Source organism: Quercus robur, chromosome 4 (assembly GCF_932294415.1).
Source record: "Quercus robur chromosome 4, dhQueRobu3.1, whole genome shotgun sequence".
Lineage (NCBI taxonomy): Eukaryota > Viridiplantae > Streptophyta > Magnoliopsida > Fagales > Fagaceae > Quercus > Quercus robur.
Genome location: NC_065537.1, coordinates 45,773,112 through 45,789,410, shown reverse-complemented (window position 1 = coordinate 45,789,410; position 16,299 = coordinate 45,773,112). Strand labels below are relative to the sequence as shown.

The 16,299-nt window shown below is 36.4% G+C and overlaps 1 protein-coding gene across 4 annotated transcripts in view; it reads right to left on the bottom strand.

Annotated features, from left to right (window-relative positions):
* Positions 1-1,527: 1,527 nt before the first annotated feature.
* Positions 1,528-16,299, bottom strand: part of LOC126722259 (ankyrin repeat-containing protein ITN1-like) — a 42,049-nt gene continuing 27,277 nt past the window's right edge. For all 4 annotated transcript variants that reach the window (XM_050425416.1, XM_050425418.1, XM_050425420.1 and 1 more), the window contains 2 exons: positions 14,119-14,549; positions 1,528-2,495 (listed from right to left, as the gene is read on the bottom strand). In XM_050425416.1, coding sequence (XP_050281373.1) covers positions 1,887-2,495; positions 14,119-14,549 — 1,040 coding nt within the window. In that variant the 3' untranslated portion in view covers positions 1,528-1,886. The remainder of the gene's footprint in view (positions 2,496-14,118; positions 14,550-16,299) is intronic.

The following is a 16,299-nucleotide window of genomic DNA, read 5'->3' as shown; positions in this document are numbered from 1 at the left end:
TTTTTAGGAGTATAGGTTTTATTTTTTGGTTGCCTGTAGTAGCACACCAACATCTTAGAAAAACCCAATGATTGGTGGCGACTTCACTTACCCTTGGTAATTTCCATAAAATTGACTCATATTCCAGTCACACACTTGAGGTACGACACACCTCCACACATAGCATGCGAACGTCACTGCGATGGGTGGTCGAGCAGCTGCAGGGCGTCGACACATATTTTACTTTTACTATCCACATCCACATGTTTTCTCATTTTTAAGTGCAAGTCACATTTGGATATTCTTCTCAAAAATAAAAACAGTCACATCAAGATGTTTGAATTCAAATTAATTTAGCCTCATACACATAGACTCAATATTAATTTAGCCACATACATATAGACCTTGAGAAAAAGTGGATTTCAGTATTGGTCAGTTCCATGACATTGGTTCTAATCACACATGTCATTAGGGTGCATTTTATTTCATGTAAAAGTTTTTACAAATTGCCTTAAAGCTACTTTAAAGAAGTGTATTTTAGAGATTTTTGCTATAGCAAAAGTGGATCTTGCTCAAGCGATAAAGGTACTTCACTCAATAAATAAGTGAATGTTGGTCATGCGAAATAATAAAGGAACTTGAGACTTCACTTATCCTTTGTTCAAGGTTCGTTTGGGTTAGATTGCGGAAATTGTTATCTAACCATGTTTTCTATTTCCGTTTGGGCTAGAATTTCCACAAGGTCTTTTACGTTACTCTGTGTACATAACCTATAGATAAATGGAAGCCACACATTGAACTTCAAGAGAAAACCACGTATGACATACCTTCTCTCCTTGTGCTTAACAGAGAAAACCCTTCTTGTAAAATAAAATCCTTTGCGGTGTGGCTCACTACAACAAAGTCTTTCAAGAGATGCTTCGGAGTGGTAGAGTTTTTGGTTTGTGCAAATGAAGAGTTCATGGAGAAGATACACTTAGCTAGATTTTAGATGTTCTAGGGTTACTACACTAAAAAGGCAAGTGGGGAATGTACAGAGTTTGTAATGGAGAGTCTAGCCATACAAAGGTTTTCTGAGTAGATTATTTTAACTACTTTTCCTATAATGAATTTTCTACAAGATTTTGTTCTCAAAGTGGTTTTTCCATAGAAAAAGTTCTCTGGTTTTCCATTTTGTTATCAAATCTTGTGCCTTATATTGCTATCATATTTGCTACTTTTAGATTTGGTATTGATATATGTGGTTAACTGTTTATCTGTGTGGTTTAATTTATATTGTGCAAGATTTATCACTAATTTCAATAATTTCATTGAATAAATCACATAGGGTCGATGTTTTTTCACAAATGAACCAAAGCAAACAAATAAGTGAATTTTTAGTCACTAAATTAGTAAATGAACTACCAAGAGTCTTGTATCTCAATTGATTAGCATTTTTAGGGTTCAAATTTTTTCTCCCCATTATAAATATCAAATTATCAAAAAAGGACCTATAAACAAAAGAGAATTGAGAATTGTAGCATATCAAATTGGACCATATGCAACATATGATATCAAAGACTCCCTTTATATTAATAAATAAAATAGTACTTGTAACCTCTTTATTTAATTTCCAAGCTAGGTAAAGTCCTAATATTGAGGCTTGAGGGGATAATCTACTAAAATATTAGGTATTATTCTACCCATCCCCAAAGTAACTAAAAGAATAAATATTGAAGAATAGCAACATAGCTGTATGATTTACATGAAAGAGTTATAATCTATCTAAGACGAAAGAACCATAAAGTGTGCAATTGGAGCTAAACATTCAGCAGTTACAATCCAAGAAAATAAAAAAAAGGTTTGCCTGGTGTAAGACAATTATTAACAGAACACTTGTACATCATATAGCATATTCAATGAATATGTTAAAACCAACGCTCCATTTTCCTATTGAAGATGCGAGGTCGGTAGGTTAAAATGGTCATGTCAACAAGAAGGGGAAATTGCATCAATACAAAAAGGGTGACAGGAACACTAGCCAAGCAAATGACAGGAATGAAAATCCATGATTGTTCACGTAGCATAAGAAAAAGAGAAGCAGAAAAGGCTATCATCATGGCTGCAATAGAGAAGAAAAGGGTAGAAAGGCCTATTATCATTTTTTTAGGCAAGGACTTAAGGAAATCTTCTTCTGCATAACGAGATGTGAGGATTCCCAAAAACATCAAGACTGAAGTTGAGGAAGAAAAGAGTGAGAGAGCATCGGATACTATAAAGACCATAAATAATTTTTCATTTAAGAAAATTGGGAAGCCTTTATTTTGGTCGTTACCACCTGGAACAGTAAATGCTGCAGCAAACATTATGGTTACAATGAGAGCACCCACCACAGTACAAGAAGATGCTGTGTCCTTCATCCATTTCTCTCCGTTGCTCATCATGTCTGCATGGTTCTTTGTAAACAATTGTCGGGGAGTCAAACCCTCTTTGTTTAAAAATCCATGAGACTTGGAAGGGACAATGCTCTCAACCTCCTACATTTGTTAAACAAAGTCTTAAAACCCAAAATAGCCCAACATTAAAAAAGACAAAATTTTACCTTATTGTATAGGAAATGTAAATATTAACATTAATATTTAATAGTTCCATAAATATCATTAACTATAATTCATATCATATATATATCTATATTTTATATTTACTATAAAACCGAAGTCTTTAAAGTTATTATTGTAAAACTCAAATTTGAACTTTGAAGTTCGATTGCTTTGGGCATCAATTTTTAATTTAGCTTAAATTTAAGGATAAAAATGTAATTTACACCCTTTAAATTTTACTGAAATTCATTTTATGTCTCTAACTTTATCTTCGTTCAATTGAATCTTTTAAATTTCAAATTTATTCAATTAAAATCTTTCCTCCAATTCCAATAAAAATTGCCTTTAAATTTGCAATTAACTAATGAAAAAAAAAAAATTGATAAAAAATTTCTCACATAAAAAATCTATAAAATATTTTTATTTATTTTATAGAGTTTTTTCATGTGTGAAAAATATTTTTTTAATGGAAAATTTTTAACGAAATAGGATGGAAGGCTTGAATTAAATAAATTTGAAACATAAAAGACTCAATTAAATGAAAGTAAACTTAGAGGACTGAAATAAATTTCATTCAAACTTAGAGGGCACAATTTGTAGCTGCCTCTAGAAGTACCACGTTATTCTATTCTTTTCAATGTAGAGAAACCCTAATTCTTTGCTCTTAAACCTTTACATGCTAAGTATTAAGTTCTTCTCTTTAACGGCTAGCGGGTTCTTGGTAGGGGGTAGTGTTTACACTTCTCTCCACTGTAGTAGTGAGTTTCCCTTCTTTGCGAAGGATGCTGAGGTCCCTTTAGTAACATCGTTACTAGGAGGGTATTGGTTTTTCTCTTGTCCTATTCTGGAGCGAGGTGTGTTCTGTTGGTTAGTACTTTGGAATGGAGGACTTAACAAATAGGTGGAGGAGTCTCTCGCTAACGGAGGTGGAGGAGGCGAAGGTGGATCTCACGAGGGACAAAAAGACAATGGGCATTGTTTTGGCTGCGAAATTCTTCACCCGGAGGAATGTAAATGTTGAGGCTGTGGTTAAGACCTTCCGACCAATATGGCGAACTAAGGGGAATTTTAAGGTGTGCGAGGGCAAAGATAACGTTCTACTGATTGCGTTTAAGATGGAAGTGGATGTGAAGAAGGTCGTTCAGGGGCAACCTTAGGCGTTTGATAGGCATTTGGTGGCGGTGCAGTGGTACGATGGGTCGATACTAGTCCAGGACCTAGTTTTCAAGACAACCACCTTCTGGGTCCAGATCCATAATCTCCCTTTTCAGTTATTAATGGTAGAAGCGACGCTTAGTATTGGTGAGACTATTGGATCAGTGAGTCGGCCAAAGGATTTCGGAGAGATGAAAGGTGGAAATTTCATGAGGGTTAGTGTAGAGGTTGATATCACAAAACTGTTGTGTAAGGGGAGGAAAATATCATGGGATCATTTAGGTGAGGGTTGGGCATCATTTAGGTATGAGCGGCTGCCAAATATATGCTACTGGTGTGGGCTTGTCTCACACAACGATAAGGACTGCATTCTGTGGCTAAACAATAGGGGTTCATTACGGATTGAGGAACAACAGTTTGGACCTTGGATTAGAGCTCCTCAATTCAACCATGTGAGAAAATCAATTGTTGAGGTACAGGGCTATGATCAACCACGAAGGACGAAGCCGCAATCGGTGGTCTCCAAAGATGTGCAAACAGGTCAGACGATGATGGACATTCGGGAAAGAGCTGATATCACGAACCCAAGTGTAGAAAATTCGACGTCTAAAACAAGGACAGCAATGCCGAGGGAGGTAAATGGCGGAGGCGTTGAGTGTAGGGTTGGTGGACGTGTGCATGAAAAGGATGTACGAGAATCACGGAAGCATATCCCAGATTTCGAGGAAACTTTAAATGATATTGATGACACTATCCGTAACGGGCCTAGGATCCCGAATTCAAAGGCTGCTGCTACTGAAATAACGGCAAATCAGGCCCATTATCACTGGAGTTGAATTCAATATGGGCTAGGATGGCACGGGCTTGAAAGGGGTGAAACATAAAAGTAGGTGAAAGTTCAATAACGTGTACAAAACACTTTTGAACGTTTAGACCCCCAAAAATTAACTTAATCAACACAAGCAATATGTTAAACAACAAGTGTGCGGAAACTTAACATATGCTATAATGTGAAATAGAATAGAAAACTATCTAAGCCATAACATAATAAAATCACAGCAGATAATATAAAGGCAGAGATAGAGGAAGGAAGATGCAAACACAAAGACAACACGCGATGTGTTATCGAAGAGGAAACCGAAGACCTCGGCGAAAAACCTCTCCGCCGCCCTCCAAGCGGTAATCAATCCACTAGAAAATACAGTTGGGATACAAGGACAGCAATAGACCCTCCAAGCCTAATCTACCCAGTGCACCTAAGCCCTCCAAGCTTCTTGCTCCAACGAGGTTGCGCCGAACCTTTTTCTTTTCTAGCTTCCCGGATTCCGCTACTATACCATAGCATCAACCAATGAAGATTGGCTCCTTCCTAACTGCTTCCCAGAACTCCAAACGACTGTCTCACAGTGATGATGATGGTGAGAACCAGGTTTGGTAAAATACCTCTCAAGGATTTGACAATGGAGAGGAAGAGAGTTGAGGAATATGGAGAGACTCTAAGGTAGGGATTGTGTGTGAAACAATCTTGTTTTTCTTTAGGGTTTCTCTCTCAAAATTCTCTCTGGAAGCTCTCTCTCAATCGTGGGTAAAAGGGGTATTTATATTGGAGTGGGAGAGGAATGTGAAACGTCAGGTTTTACAAAACAGGGGTGGCTCGCGGCTTGACCTCGCGGCTTGACTAAGTCGCGAGTTCCAGTCGCGAGATAACCGTATGGCCAGTTGTCCTGTTTTGTCCTGTAGTGCTCCAGCTAGCATGACTGTTCATCTTCCAGCATGCTTGGCACGTGTGCAGCTTCTGGCGGGTTGAAGCCGCGAGTCCACCCGCGAGTCCCAGCCGCGACTCTCTGTTTTCTTGCACACTCTTGAGCAAACTTCACTCTATCTCACTCACTACCCTTACAACAAACCCACCTAAATACAGGGTTACTAAATGCTGAATTACAAGCAAATTTGGCACGGAATAAAGCCAATTAGATGGTTGAATAAATTCAACCTTACAGTAGGCCCAATAAGTGTGGAAGTAAGGGGAAACAACAAATAAGGCCCATTATTGTACCCAAGGGGACAAGAAGTGAAGTATCAAATAAGGGGGCTACGGGCTTAAGTAAGGGGATGTGGAAAAGAAGGGTGACACGAAGCCCGTGCACTAATGTAGTCCCACCATTGGGTACTGAGATTGGTTTGAAGAGAAAGCCTGAGGGTTTTACAGAGACGTAGTTGACGTGAAAACGCATGAAAAAAAGAAGAAGGTGGTTGAGGAAAATAATGATGCAGGAACAACGGAGGTTGCTGGGCAACCCTCCCGAGACCAATGAGTCTCCTAAGTTGGAACTGCCAGGGGCTTGGGAACTTCCGGACAGTTAAAGTCTTAGAAAATGCGGTAAATAAAGAAGAGCCTAACATTGTTTTCTTGATGGAGACAAAGTCGAATAGAGAGTGGATGGAGATAGTAAAATAGCGGTGTAAGTTGAAGCATGGTTTAATCGTTCCTAGTGATGGAAGTAAAGGCGGTCTAGCTATGTTGTGGAAGGAAGGTATCATAGTGGAGGTTAAAACGTATTTTCAAGAACACATCGACACATGGATAGAAGGTGGATGGGATGGAGGCTGCTAGCATCTTACGAGGTTTTATGGCAACCCTAATACAGCGAAAATACCGAAGTCATGGGCCAAGTTACTACCTTGGCTCGCTATAGGTGACTTCAATGAAATTACCGGTCTCACAGAGAAGGAAGGAGGGCGAGCAAGTCCGAGGAGGTAGATGGAGAATTTTACAAATGCCATAAATCATTGTGGTTTTAGGAAGGTGGCATTCACAGGGCTGAAATACACTTGGTGGTATCAGCGGTCAGATGGCACACAAATCCGGGAAAGGCTTGACAGGGCGCTGGCCAATAGAGAATGGATGGATTTGTTCCCCGCAGCTAAACTTCACCATCTTTCTTCATCGGCATCAGACCACTCACCCTTCTCACTTCATCTTGTGCCAAAAAAGAGGAAGAAGAAAATGAAGAAGACATTTAGATTTGAATAAATGTGGCTGAAGGATAGTAGATGCGAGGATATTGTCAAAGCTGCATGGGAAGAGGGGTTGCATGCAGATACAGAGGGTGTTCTGAAGAGTTGTTTAGAGCATTGCTAACATGACTTAGATGCATGGAATAAGGAAGAATTTGGCCACGTGGGAAGGAAAATTGCCGAGCTCCAAAATAAACTAGAATGGTTGGAATTACAGCCACCTAGTTTAGACATGACTATGGCGATGCAATCCACTAGAACTGATCTAAACTGTTGGTTGGAGAAAGAGGACGAGATATGGCGGCAGAGTCCAAGATTGAACTGGTTTTAAGGGGGTGATAGGAACACTAGCTTTTTTCATGCAAAAGCTTCGGCAAGATACCAAAAGAATTATATTGAAGGGTTAGTTGATGATCAGGGGAGGTGACAGGAGGATGAGTCCAAGATAGAGGATGTGGCTATGGCCTAATTTTGACAAGCTCTTTACTTCAAGCAAGCCAGATGACTTCACCGAAATCCTACATGCAATCCAGCCGAAAGTGACAGCTACCATGAATGATGATCTGACCTGAGCTTATACGGCACAGGAAATTAGAGTGGCTCTAAAGTAGATGTATCCCCTGAAAGCCCTAGGCCCCGACGATATGCTCCCTATATTTTTCCAACATTTCTGGAGTACTTGTGGTGAAGTTGTAACAAGCACAGTCTTGGATTTCCTCAATCATGGTATGTCCCCTCCAAATTTCAATGAAACTCATATTGTGCTTATCCTAAAAATAAAAGAACCAAAAAAGGTTTCTGACTATAGGCCGATTAGCCTTTGTAATGTAGCTTATAAGATAGCCTCTAAAGCAATAGCTAATAGTCTGAAAAAATTTCTCCCATCCATTATCAGTGACACCCAAAGTGCTTTTGTGCATAGAAGGTTAATCACGAATAATGTACTGGTAACTTTTGAGACCATGCATCACATTAGTCAGAAAAAAGGAGGTAGAGTGGGTGAGATGGCCATAAAACTTGATATAAGTAAGGCTTATGATAGGGTGGAGTGGGTTTGTTTGGAGAAAATAATGGAAAAATTGGGTTTTGATGTTAAATGGAGGAAGTTGATCATGCAATGTATCACCACTGTATCCTATGCAATCAGGATCAATGGCTACCGTAGGGGTCGCATTATTCCTTCTAAGGGTATCTGCCAAAGAGATCCCCTATCACCTTACTTGTTTCTGTTGTGTGCAGAAGGGTTATCAGCATTGATTAAAGCTTCAGTATGCAATGGCATCATGGAGGGGATTGCTATATGCCATGGGGGACCTAAGCTATCCCATCTATTTTTTGTAGATGATAGCCTCATTTTCTGCAAAGCATTGCTAGCGGAATGTTTCTCATTACAAAGAGTCTTGGAGGTCTATGAATGAGCCTCTGGACAGCAGCTGAATAGTGCAAAAACCTCCTTATTCTTTAGCAGTAATACCCCCAAGGAGATCCAAGAAGAGATTAAAAGAAGATTTGGTGCTCAAGTAATCAAGCAGCATGAGAAGTATCTAGGTTTGTTGTCACTTGTGGGTAGGAACAAACGAAGCACTTTTAATGATATAAAGGAGAAGCTTGGTAGGAAATTGTCTGGATGGAAAGAGAAGATGTTATCCAAAGCTGGAAAAGAAGTTTTAATCAAAGCAGTGGCTTTAGCTATACCAACCTACACTATGAGTTGCGTTAAATTGCTAGACACCCTTTGTGATGAGTTGACAGCTATGATAAGGAAGTTTTGGTGGAGCCAAAGGAAGGATGAAAAAAAAATCCCTTGGCTGAGTTGGGAAAAATGTGTGAACCAAAGTTAAATGGAGGTATGGGTTTCAAGAACCTAAAACCTTTTAATTTGGCTTTGTTGGCAAAACAAGGTTGGAGACTCCAAGTAGGCCATGATTCTCTAGTTTATAGAGTTTTGAAGGCGAAATACTTCCCAAGGTGTGATTTTATTCATGCTTTAATTGGCAACAATCCATCATACATGTGGCGTAGCATTATGGCAGCTTAATCACTAGTCAAAGAGGGTTTGAGGTGGAGGGTTGGAAATGGGGCAAGTATTCGCATTTGAGAGGATAGGTGGTTACCTAGCCCATCAACACATAGAATAATCACCCCAAGACTCTTCCTACATTCAGATACCCGGGTGCAAGAGTTGATTAATGGTGCTAATGCTGAGTGGCGTACCGAGGTAATTGACACGTTGTTCCTACCACACAAGGCTGATGTTATTAAAAGCATACCTATTAGTTATCGGTTGCCACCTGATAAGCTCATTTGGTCAGAAACAAGGAATGGGTTATTCACGGTGCGAAGTGCATATAAGCTGGCTGTGACTTGGTCCTCACCACCAAATAGATGCACTTCCTCGACTGCCAACAACTTGAGACGTTTTTGGAGAAGGATATGGAGCATCCCAGTGCCACATAAAATTCGCCACTTTGTGTGGAGAGCATGCTGCAATGCCCTGCCGATGAAGGACAATCTATTGCGCCGTAAGATAACCCAAGAAGAGCTATGCGAAGATTGTAAGGGGGCGTCGGAGACAGTGGGTCATGTCCTTTGGGGGTGTCCAAAAGCGAAGGAGGCCTGGGAGTGTTCCAAGTTGGTGTTATCAAGTACCGTTGAACTTGTCTTTCTAGGACGTTATGTGGAAGTTGCTGATGAATGAAGACGTGAGAGAGGATCACATAGCGCAGGTAGTCACTACTGCATGGGCACTATGGCACAACCGTAATGAGGTAAGGTGTGGTGGTGTAAGGCAGTCAGGGCAACAAATATTCAGATGGGTGTCAGACCACCTTAGGGAGTACAAGGCGGCGGTGGTGCAAGATAACCCAGTAGCTTCCATGCCTCAGCAAGGTGTGGTGTGGGCTCCTTCGCGGGGTGGACACTTCAAAATTAACGTTGATGGGGCAGTTTTTACGAAGCAAAGAGCGGTGGGAGTTGGGGTAGTAATCAGAGATAGTGAAGGTAGGCTCGAAGCAGCTCTAAGCAAGAAAATCCCAGTACCATTAGACGCAGCTGAGGCAGAAGCAAAGGCCTTTGAAGTGGGTCTGCTCTTTGCTAAGGAGGTCGGCGTACGTGATGTTATTCTGGAAGGTGATTCTATGATAGTTTATAATGCTCTTAGTAACTATTCTCCGACCCCATCTTCAATTGCTGCTGTGGTCCAAGGTATTCAAGACATCAGTGGAGACTTTCAAAGTGTAGGATATTCTCATGTTAGGAGACAAGGAAACTTACCAACCCATATATTAGCAAAGTATGCGTCTAGCATAACTGATTATATTGCGTGGATTGAAGAGGACCCTTGCTGTATCATGCAAGCTCTTGTCCATGATGTAAACTCTATTTCACAGTTGCAATAAAAGTTTATCTATCTTTCCCGTCAAAAAAAAAAAAAAAAAGGGCGCAATTTGCATTTTAGGCCAAATTAATCCATACATTTAAAAATTTGGGGTCTAAATCATTATCTAGGCTAGATTAGGTAAATCTCACTAAGGATTAGCAAAAACTCTTACTCAATCTTTTTGGTTTCTGTTGTTTTAGTATCTTGTTGGTACAACTTTTTTTTTTTTTTAAGGACAAAGTTTAGTTACAAAATTGGTTGTAGCTTAAGGCTACAAACTCACTCAATAAAATAAATACTATAACATATTTTGAAAATCTAACCGTTGAATTGTATGTTCTTTATACCCTTAATACACATGTTAAATTTTGTGTCAATCGGATATCATTTACTATATGATCTATAAACTTATATTTTGTGCATAATTTTAAATTACAAAAACTTGCAATTTAAAAAATTTATTGATGACATAGCTATTGATCTTTAATTTTCTTGAAATTTTGCAAGCATGGAGGATATAAGAAGAAGATGTAATCCAATGGTGGATTTGTTAAAATTCACATCCAATAAAAAGATATTAAGTAAGTTTGTAGCCTAAGGCTACAACTAATTTTGTAGCTAAACTTTGTCATTTTTTTAATTAGTTGGTACTACTATTTGAAAGTAGGGCTACAACGGCACAAGTTGAGCTTTGTCGAGTACTGAATGTTCAACCTCAGCTTGAAAACTGAAAGCTCAAATAGTGTAAAACACTATAGCTTGTTTAGACCTTCAATTTTGAACTCACAGCTAAATTGCCTTTACTTTAACTTATCTAAGTGCAGAATAAGAGTAAATGGTACGCAATAACTGGAACTATTCTCTAAGCCATAACCACAAGCAAGCAATGATAAATATAAAGCTTAAAAAGTGAGGGAAGGGAGATGCAAATACAAGATAATACCGAGACATGTTATCGAAGAGGAAACCGAAGAACTCAGTGAAAAACCTCTCCGTGACCTTCTAAGTCGAAATCAATCCACTAGTGAATAAGTTGGAGTACAAGGATACCAAAAAGACCCTCCAAGCCTAATCAACCCAACGTACTTAAGCCCTCTAAGCTCCAGCTACCAATGGACTTCTCGGAATCCTGTCTTCACTTTTTATCCAGATCTCGCAATACCACCCGATTGCATCCGCCAAGCCTCACCGGCTTCTTTTGACAAATCTCTAATGCTTCCCAAGCTCCAAAACACTCTCTACACTCTGAATATGTGTGGGTTGTGTTTGGGTACAAATTTCCTCTCAATGTATAACAATGGGAGAGGGAAAAGAGAAGAGACTACAAGGATTTCTCTATTGAGGATGAGTAGCTCTCTCTAACAAGGTGGGTGTATTGTAGAAACCTCTCTAAGGTTTTCTTTTGAATAGCCTCCTTACAATTTTGTGGATAATGAGGGTATATATAGTATGGGTGAAAGGTATAAGAGTCACACTTAAAATCTTAACTGTCAGTGCATTTCGTGGGTCATCTCGCGAGTTGGCCAAGTCGCGAGATAAGTTGCGAAACACATTGACTCTTCAGCTTCTAGCATGTGCTCCTCATGTGACTTTTGTTGGTTGCACCACTCGTGAGCCAAGTTGCGAGATCAACTTCTTGAGCAATCTTGACCAACTTAATACTAAACTCATTACAAATAAATCCCACAAAATAGAAAGAAATAAATTAATGCAATTACAACACTTTTTGTCATGGAATAAAGCCAACATAAATGTTATGTGAAAATCCATAACTTAACAAAAACAAATATAAAATGTTCAAGATTAGCTTAGGGATTAGCAACAGACTCTTCCTAATTTTTTTAGAAGAAAATTCTCACTCTTTTTTGTTTTTGTTTTTGTTTTTGTTTTAGTATCTAGTTGATACTACTCTTTTTTTCTTTTCTTTTTTTAATTAGTTGGTACTACTGTTTGAAAGTAGGGTTGCAAATACGCAAACTGAGCTTTGTCAAATAATGAATGTTCAAGTTCAACAGCTTTAGCTTGACAACAAATATAAAATATTGAAACTTGGCTTGAGCTTGAACCAAGCCTACAAACAATGTTTGAGCTTGAGTAGTCAAAAAATCCAAAAGCTTAATTTTAACTTGTCTTGGCTTGATTCATTAAACAAATCGAACTTGAGCTCAATATTGCTCTTTTAACTTGGATGATGGTCTCAACTCACAATCAATTAAAAACTTAATAGGATACGAGTTAATTAATAATCTCACAAGTAAATATATATACATTTTGGTTAAATTTTGGGGGGCTTTTTTTTTACTTGGAGGCCTTAGGCAATTGTCTAAATTGCCTATAGCTTTAGCGGGCCTTGTTTTCATGAGATGATAATTGCAGTTGGAGACCGGGGGGGGGGGGGGGGAGGGGAGTGTGGTGGGGTCGGTTGTTCACTTGAGAGTTGAGACTAACAAATGTTTTACACTCATTTATCAGTCTCAATTAACTCTCAAGTAGCAATCCCCCCCCCCCCCTCCCCCCAAACTTATTGTCTCATGATGGAGTTATCCTTAAAATTTTCAAAATCACCAAATAGCCTTTTAATTTTAAAACTAATCAAAATACCTCTATAACCATTAAATGATCCATCCCCTTAAAAACTCCAAAATGACAGAATTCCTTTAAATTTTTCAAAATTATTAGAATACCCTTTCAAAACCTTCAAAATACCCCCAAAAATTTTTAAGAGAACCAAAATACCCTTAAAACCACTAAAATAATGGGGGAAAAAAATACTGTTTGAAATTCTCTAAAATAAGACCTACTAAACCTATAAAATGACAAAAATACCCCTAAGATATTTAAAATAACCAAAAATAAATAAATGAAAACATCCACAATAACCAAAGTAACCTACAAAATTACCAAAATAATCCTAAAGCCTCCAAATGACCAAAAAATTCCTTCAAAAACCTCAAAAATCACTTAAATGCCCCTACAACCACCCCCAAAACAACTTTCAAGTGTCCTTTTATAGGTTTTAAGTGTTTGTAATTTTGCATGTGAATGTGTAAGTTTATTTGATAACTTTTACTAATTGTTTTAGCATTCCTTTGTTGTTGCACTCTTGTTTTGATTTTTGTTGTTAGTGTAATTCCCAATAATTTTATTTTGATCGTTTTTTTTTTTTTTTTAAAGTTGATTTTAGTTTTTTGTATTAATATTTTAAAGTGGTGAATTAAAATTTATTATCTAATATTTACATAAAAGTATAGATTTTTTTTTTTTGTAATTTTTAGTATGGGTGAAAGTACTAAAACCAAAGACCAAAAAATATTCAAAGGGCCACAGTAACATTTTCTTGTTTTTTTTTTAAAGAAAAAAACACATTCAAGGCATGGTCGGATCCAGGATTTCAAACTAAATGGCTGGGGCCGAAGTATAAGCCAAAAAAAAAAAATTACTTCAAATAGGCATCTATATAGTATTAACAAATTATAAATACACAAAATAATTTTATTTTTTAATACTAGGCTAGCTAGGATTTTTTTTTTTTTTAAATTAGAGCATTCACAGTAATGGTGCTAAAAAAATTAGCTTTTAGTATTTAAAAATGTTATTTTATCTATTTTACCACCTCACTTTATAATACGTCCAATATCAAATGTTCTATTTTTTTTCTTACTTCATTTAGAATAATATAAACAACTCATCAAAATAATAAAATAAGAGAGAAAATTTGAGTTTTTTAATTGAAAGAAGAGAGATAATTTTAAGAGAAATGCTATATACACAAAATTTTTACAACAAACCATAGGTGGTATGTTGTTACTGATTGTTGTTGTTAGGGCAAAAAAGTAATTTCAATAGTAGGTTCAAATTTGAACAAAAAACAACTAATCATCTATGATTTGTTATGAAAATGTTGTAAAAATATTGTGGACGTAACACTTTTATAATCTTAAACAACTATTGTCTTTGTAAAAAAAAAAAAAAATTAGAAACCAAGAAATTTAAAGTGAGAGAGATAACCTTAAACCACTGTAGTTCTCTTTGCATCTTCAAAGCTGCACCTGGGATCTGATTAAGTGATGTAGAAGCTGCTGACATCCCTGCCATATGTAATAAGTTATTTTTGTTGGTGAAATCTGGAAAACCCGCCAAACCGTTTTCAATATTAAGACCATGAATAAGGCTAAAGATTTTGGCTCGACGATATTCGACAGCAACCGAAAAAATGTTTCTTGATCTTGCATCATGGCTCCACACAAGTTGTGGATTCGCTTTCACCATTTCAAAAACAATCTCAAAAATCCCTTCCTTTGTTGCACGGAGGATGGCATCTTCAACGCGACCAGCCCTTATTTGTTGAATATTTGAAATTGATAACTGGTCCCTCATGCATCTCAGGAGTTCATTGGATAGGAAGTGGGCTAACTTCATTTCATATAGATGCTTGATACCTTGGTTAAAAATCAAAACATTGACAATTTAACTATATTATAAAACAAAAAATATCACAATTTCTGTTGCTCGTAACTATCTAAGCTACCTTAAAGATTAGAGTACTCCATTTAAGGCGGGCTTGAGATTAATATCTACAAGTCTCATTAACTTGTCCCCTTCATTTACTTAGCAAAGAGAAAAGAATTTCTGATCCCATGGACTTAGTTTGATAGTGTTAAGAAGTGAGTAAGCATGTGTGCTTATGATAAGTAACCAAATTACCTAATAAGTTCAGAGTATTATTTTTGAAGTGAGCTTTAAGACTAACATTTGTAAGCTCTATCCACTTGTATTCTTCATTTTCATTTGGTGAGAATAAGCAAGTGAAAACATTAAAACTTTAAAAATTGGAGGGAATGTAATAAAGAACCAATTGGAGTCAATGTGATGTTAATATTTTCAAAATGGTCATGGGAGGACATGTAAATTTATAAGAACCAATTGGAGAGAATGTAATGTGAAATTTTCGAATATAAAATTAGATTCAGGTAGAAATATGAAAGTTGAAACTCTAAATTTTGAGTTTTGATTATGAAGGGAATGTAACTTTGAAAAAAAAAATTAAATAGTTATTTTAGAAACTATGTCTGTTCCCATTTTGAACCAATTTTTTTAAACAAAAAATAACCAAACTAAAAACAATTAAAAATTAGTTATACTGTTCTTAGTTGGTATCATTTTTTTCTAAAAAAAAAAAAAAATTGATTTCAATCAATGAATTGTCAAACACTTAGAAGAAAGCATGTGAAGTCAAACAATTAAAAATTAGTTATATTAAAACCAAATATGAGAGAAAATCTAATTAAATTCTAAATTGGATCTCAATTGAAGTCTAATTTTGAGTTGTGTCAAAAAAATTTCTTAATTTGGTGCATGTATTTTTTCACTCATTGCAAAAAAGAAGAGTTTGTTAGTTTTATATTAAAGGTGACACCAATTTCAATACAAATTATTTCTTTTTAAAATATAATAATTCTATAGCAAATTGAATTTTTAGTTTTAAAATTTTCATTTATTTCAAGAAAATTAGAAAACTCCTTTAAAAAAACAATTTTTTTTAGTATAAGAATTTTATAGGAATTATAATTGAGTAAGATAATTTCAAAATAGATTTTTCCTATGAATATAATTTAAAAACTTAAATTGTAATTATAGTTAACATAAGCGATAATTTATATGAGGACGAAATTATCTTTAAGAGTATAATTTGAAAAGAAAATTTGTTAGCCTCTAAAAGTGAACTCTTATTTTTTTTCCAAGGCCGCCACCAAGAATAAATTTTTTTTTATTAAATTATATAATATAACGATCAAAAACATAGTTTATGATATTGACTCTAAAACATAATATAAAGACCAAAGTCATAAAGTAAACATATAAAAAAAAATTCTACAACAAAGGTCAAACTATACTAGTCCAAAAACCAAAAAAAATCAAACGACAAACAAAATAAAATGTAGATTTTCAAACAAATAAAAAATGTAAATTGCAAACTACATTTGTAAAGTCTAAGGGTATTTGAATTTTATACCATGAAATATCAAAATTTGGATTTTATCCCCCTGAAGTTCTGTTTTGTTTGCATCAATAGCTCTTCATCTATATTTTCCATTAAGTGTCACATAAGCTTGCTACGCATGTTTAGTTTATCCAATAAAATGATGCCTGTAGGGGACTTGGGCCAGGTGATCGGTATTAACCCACCAA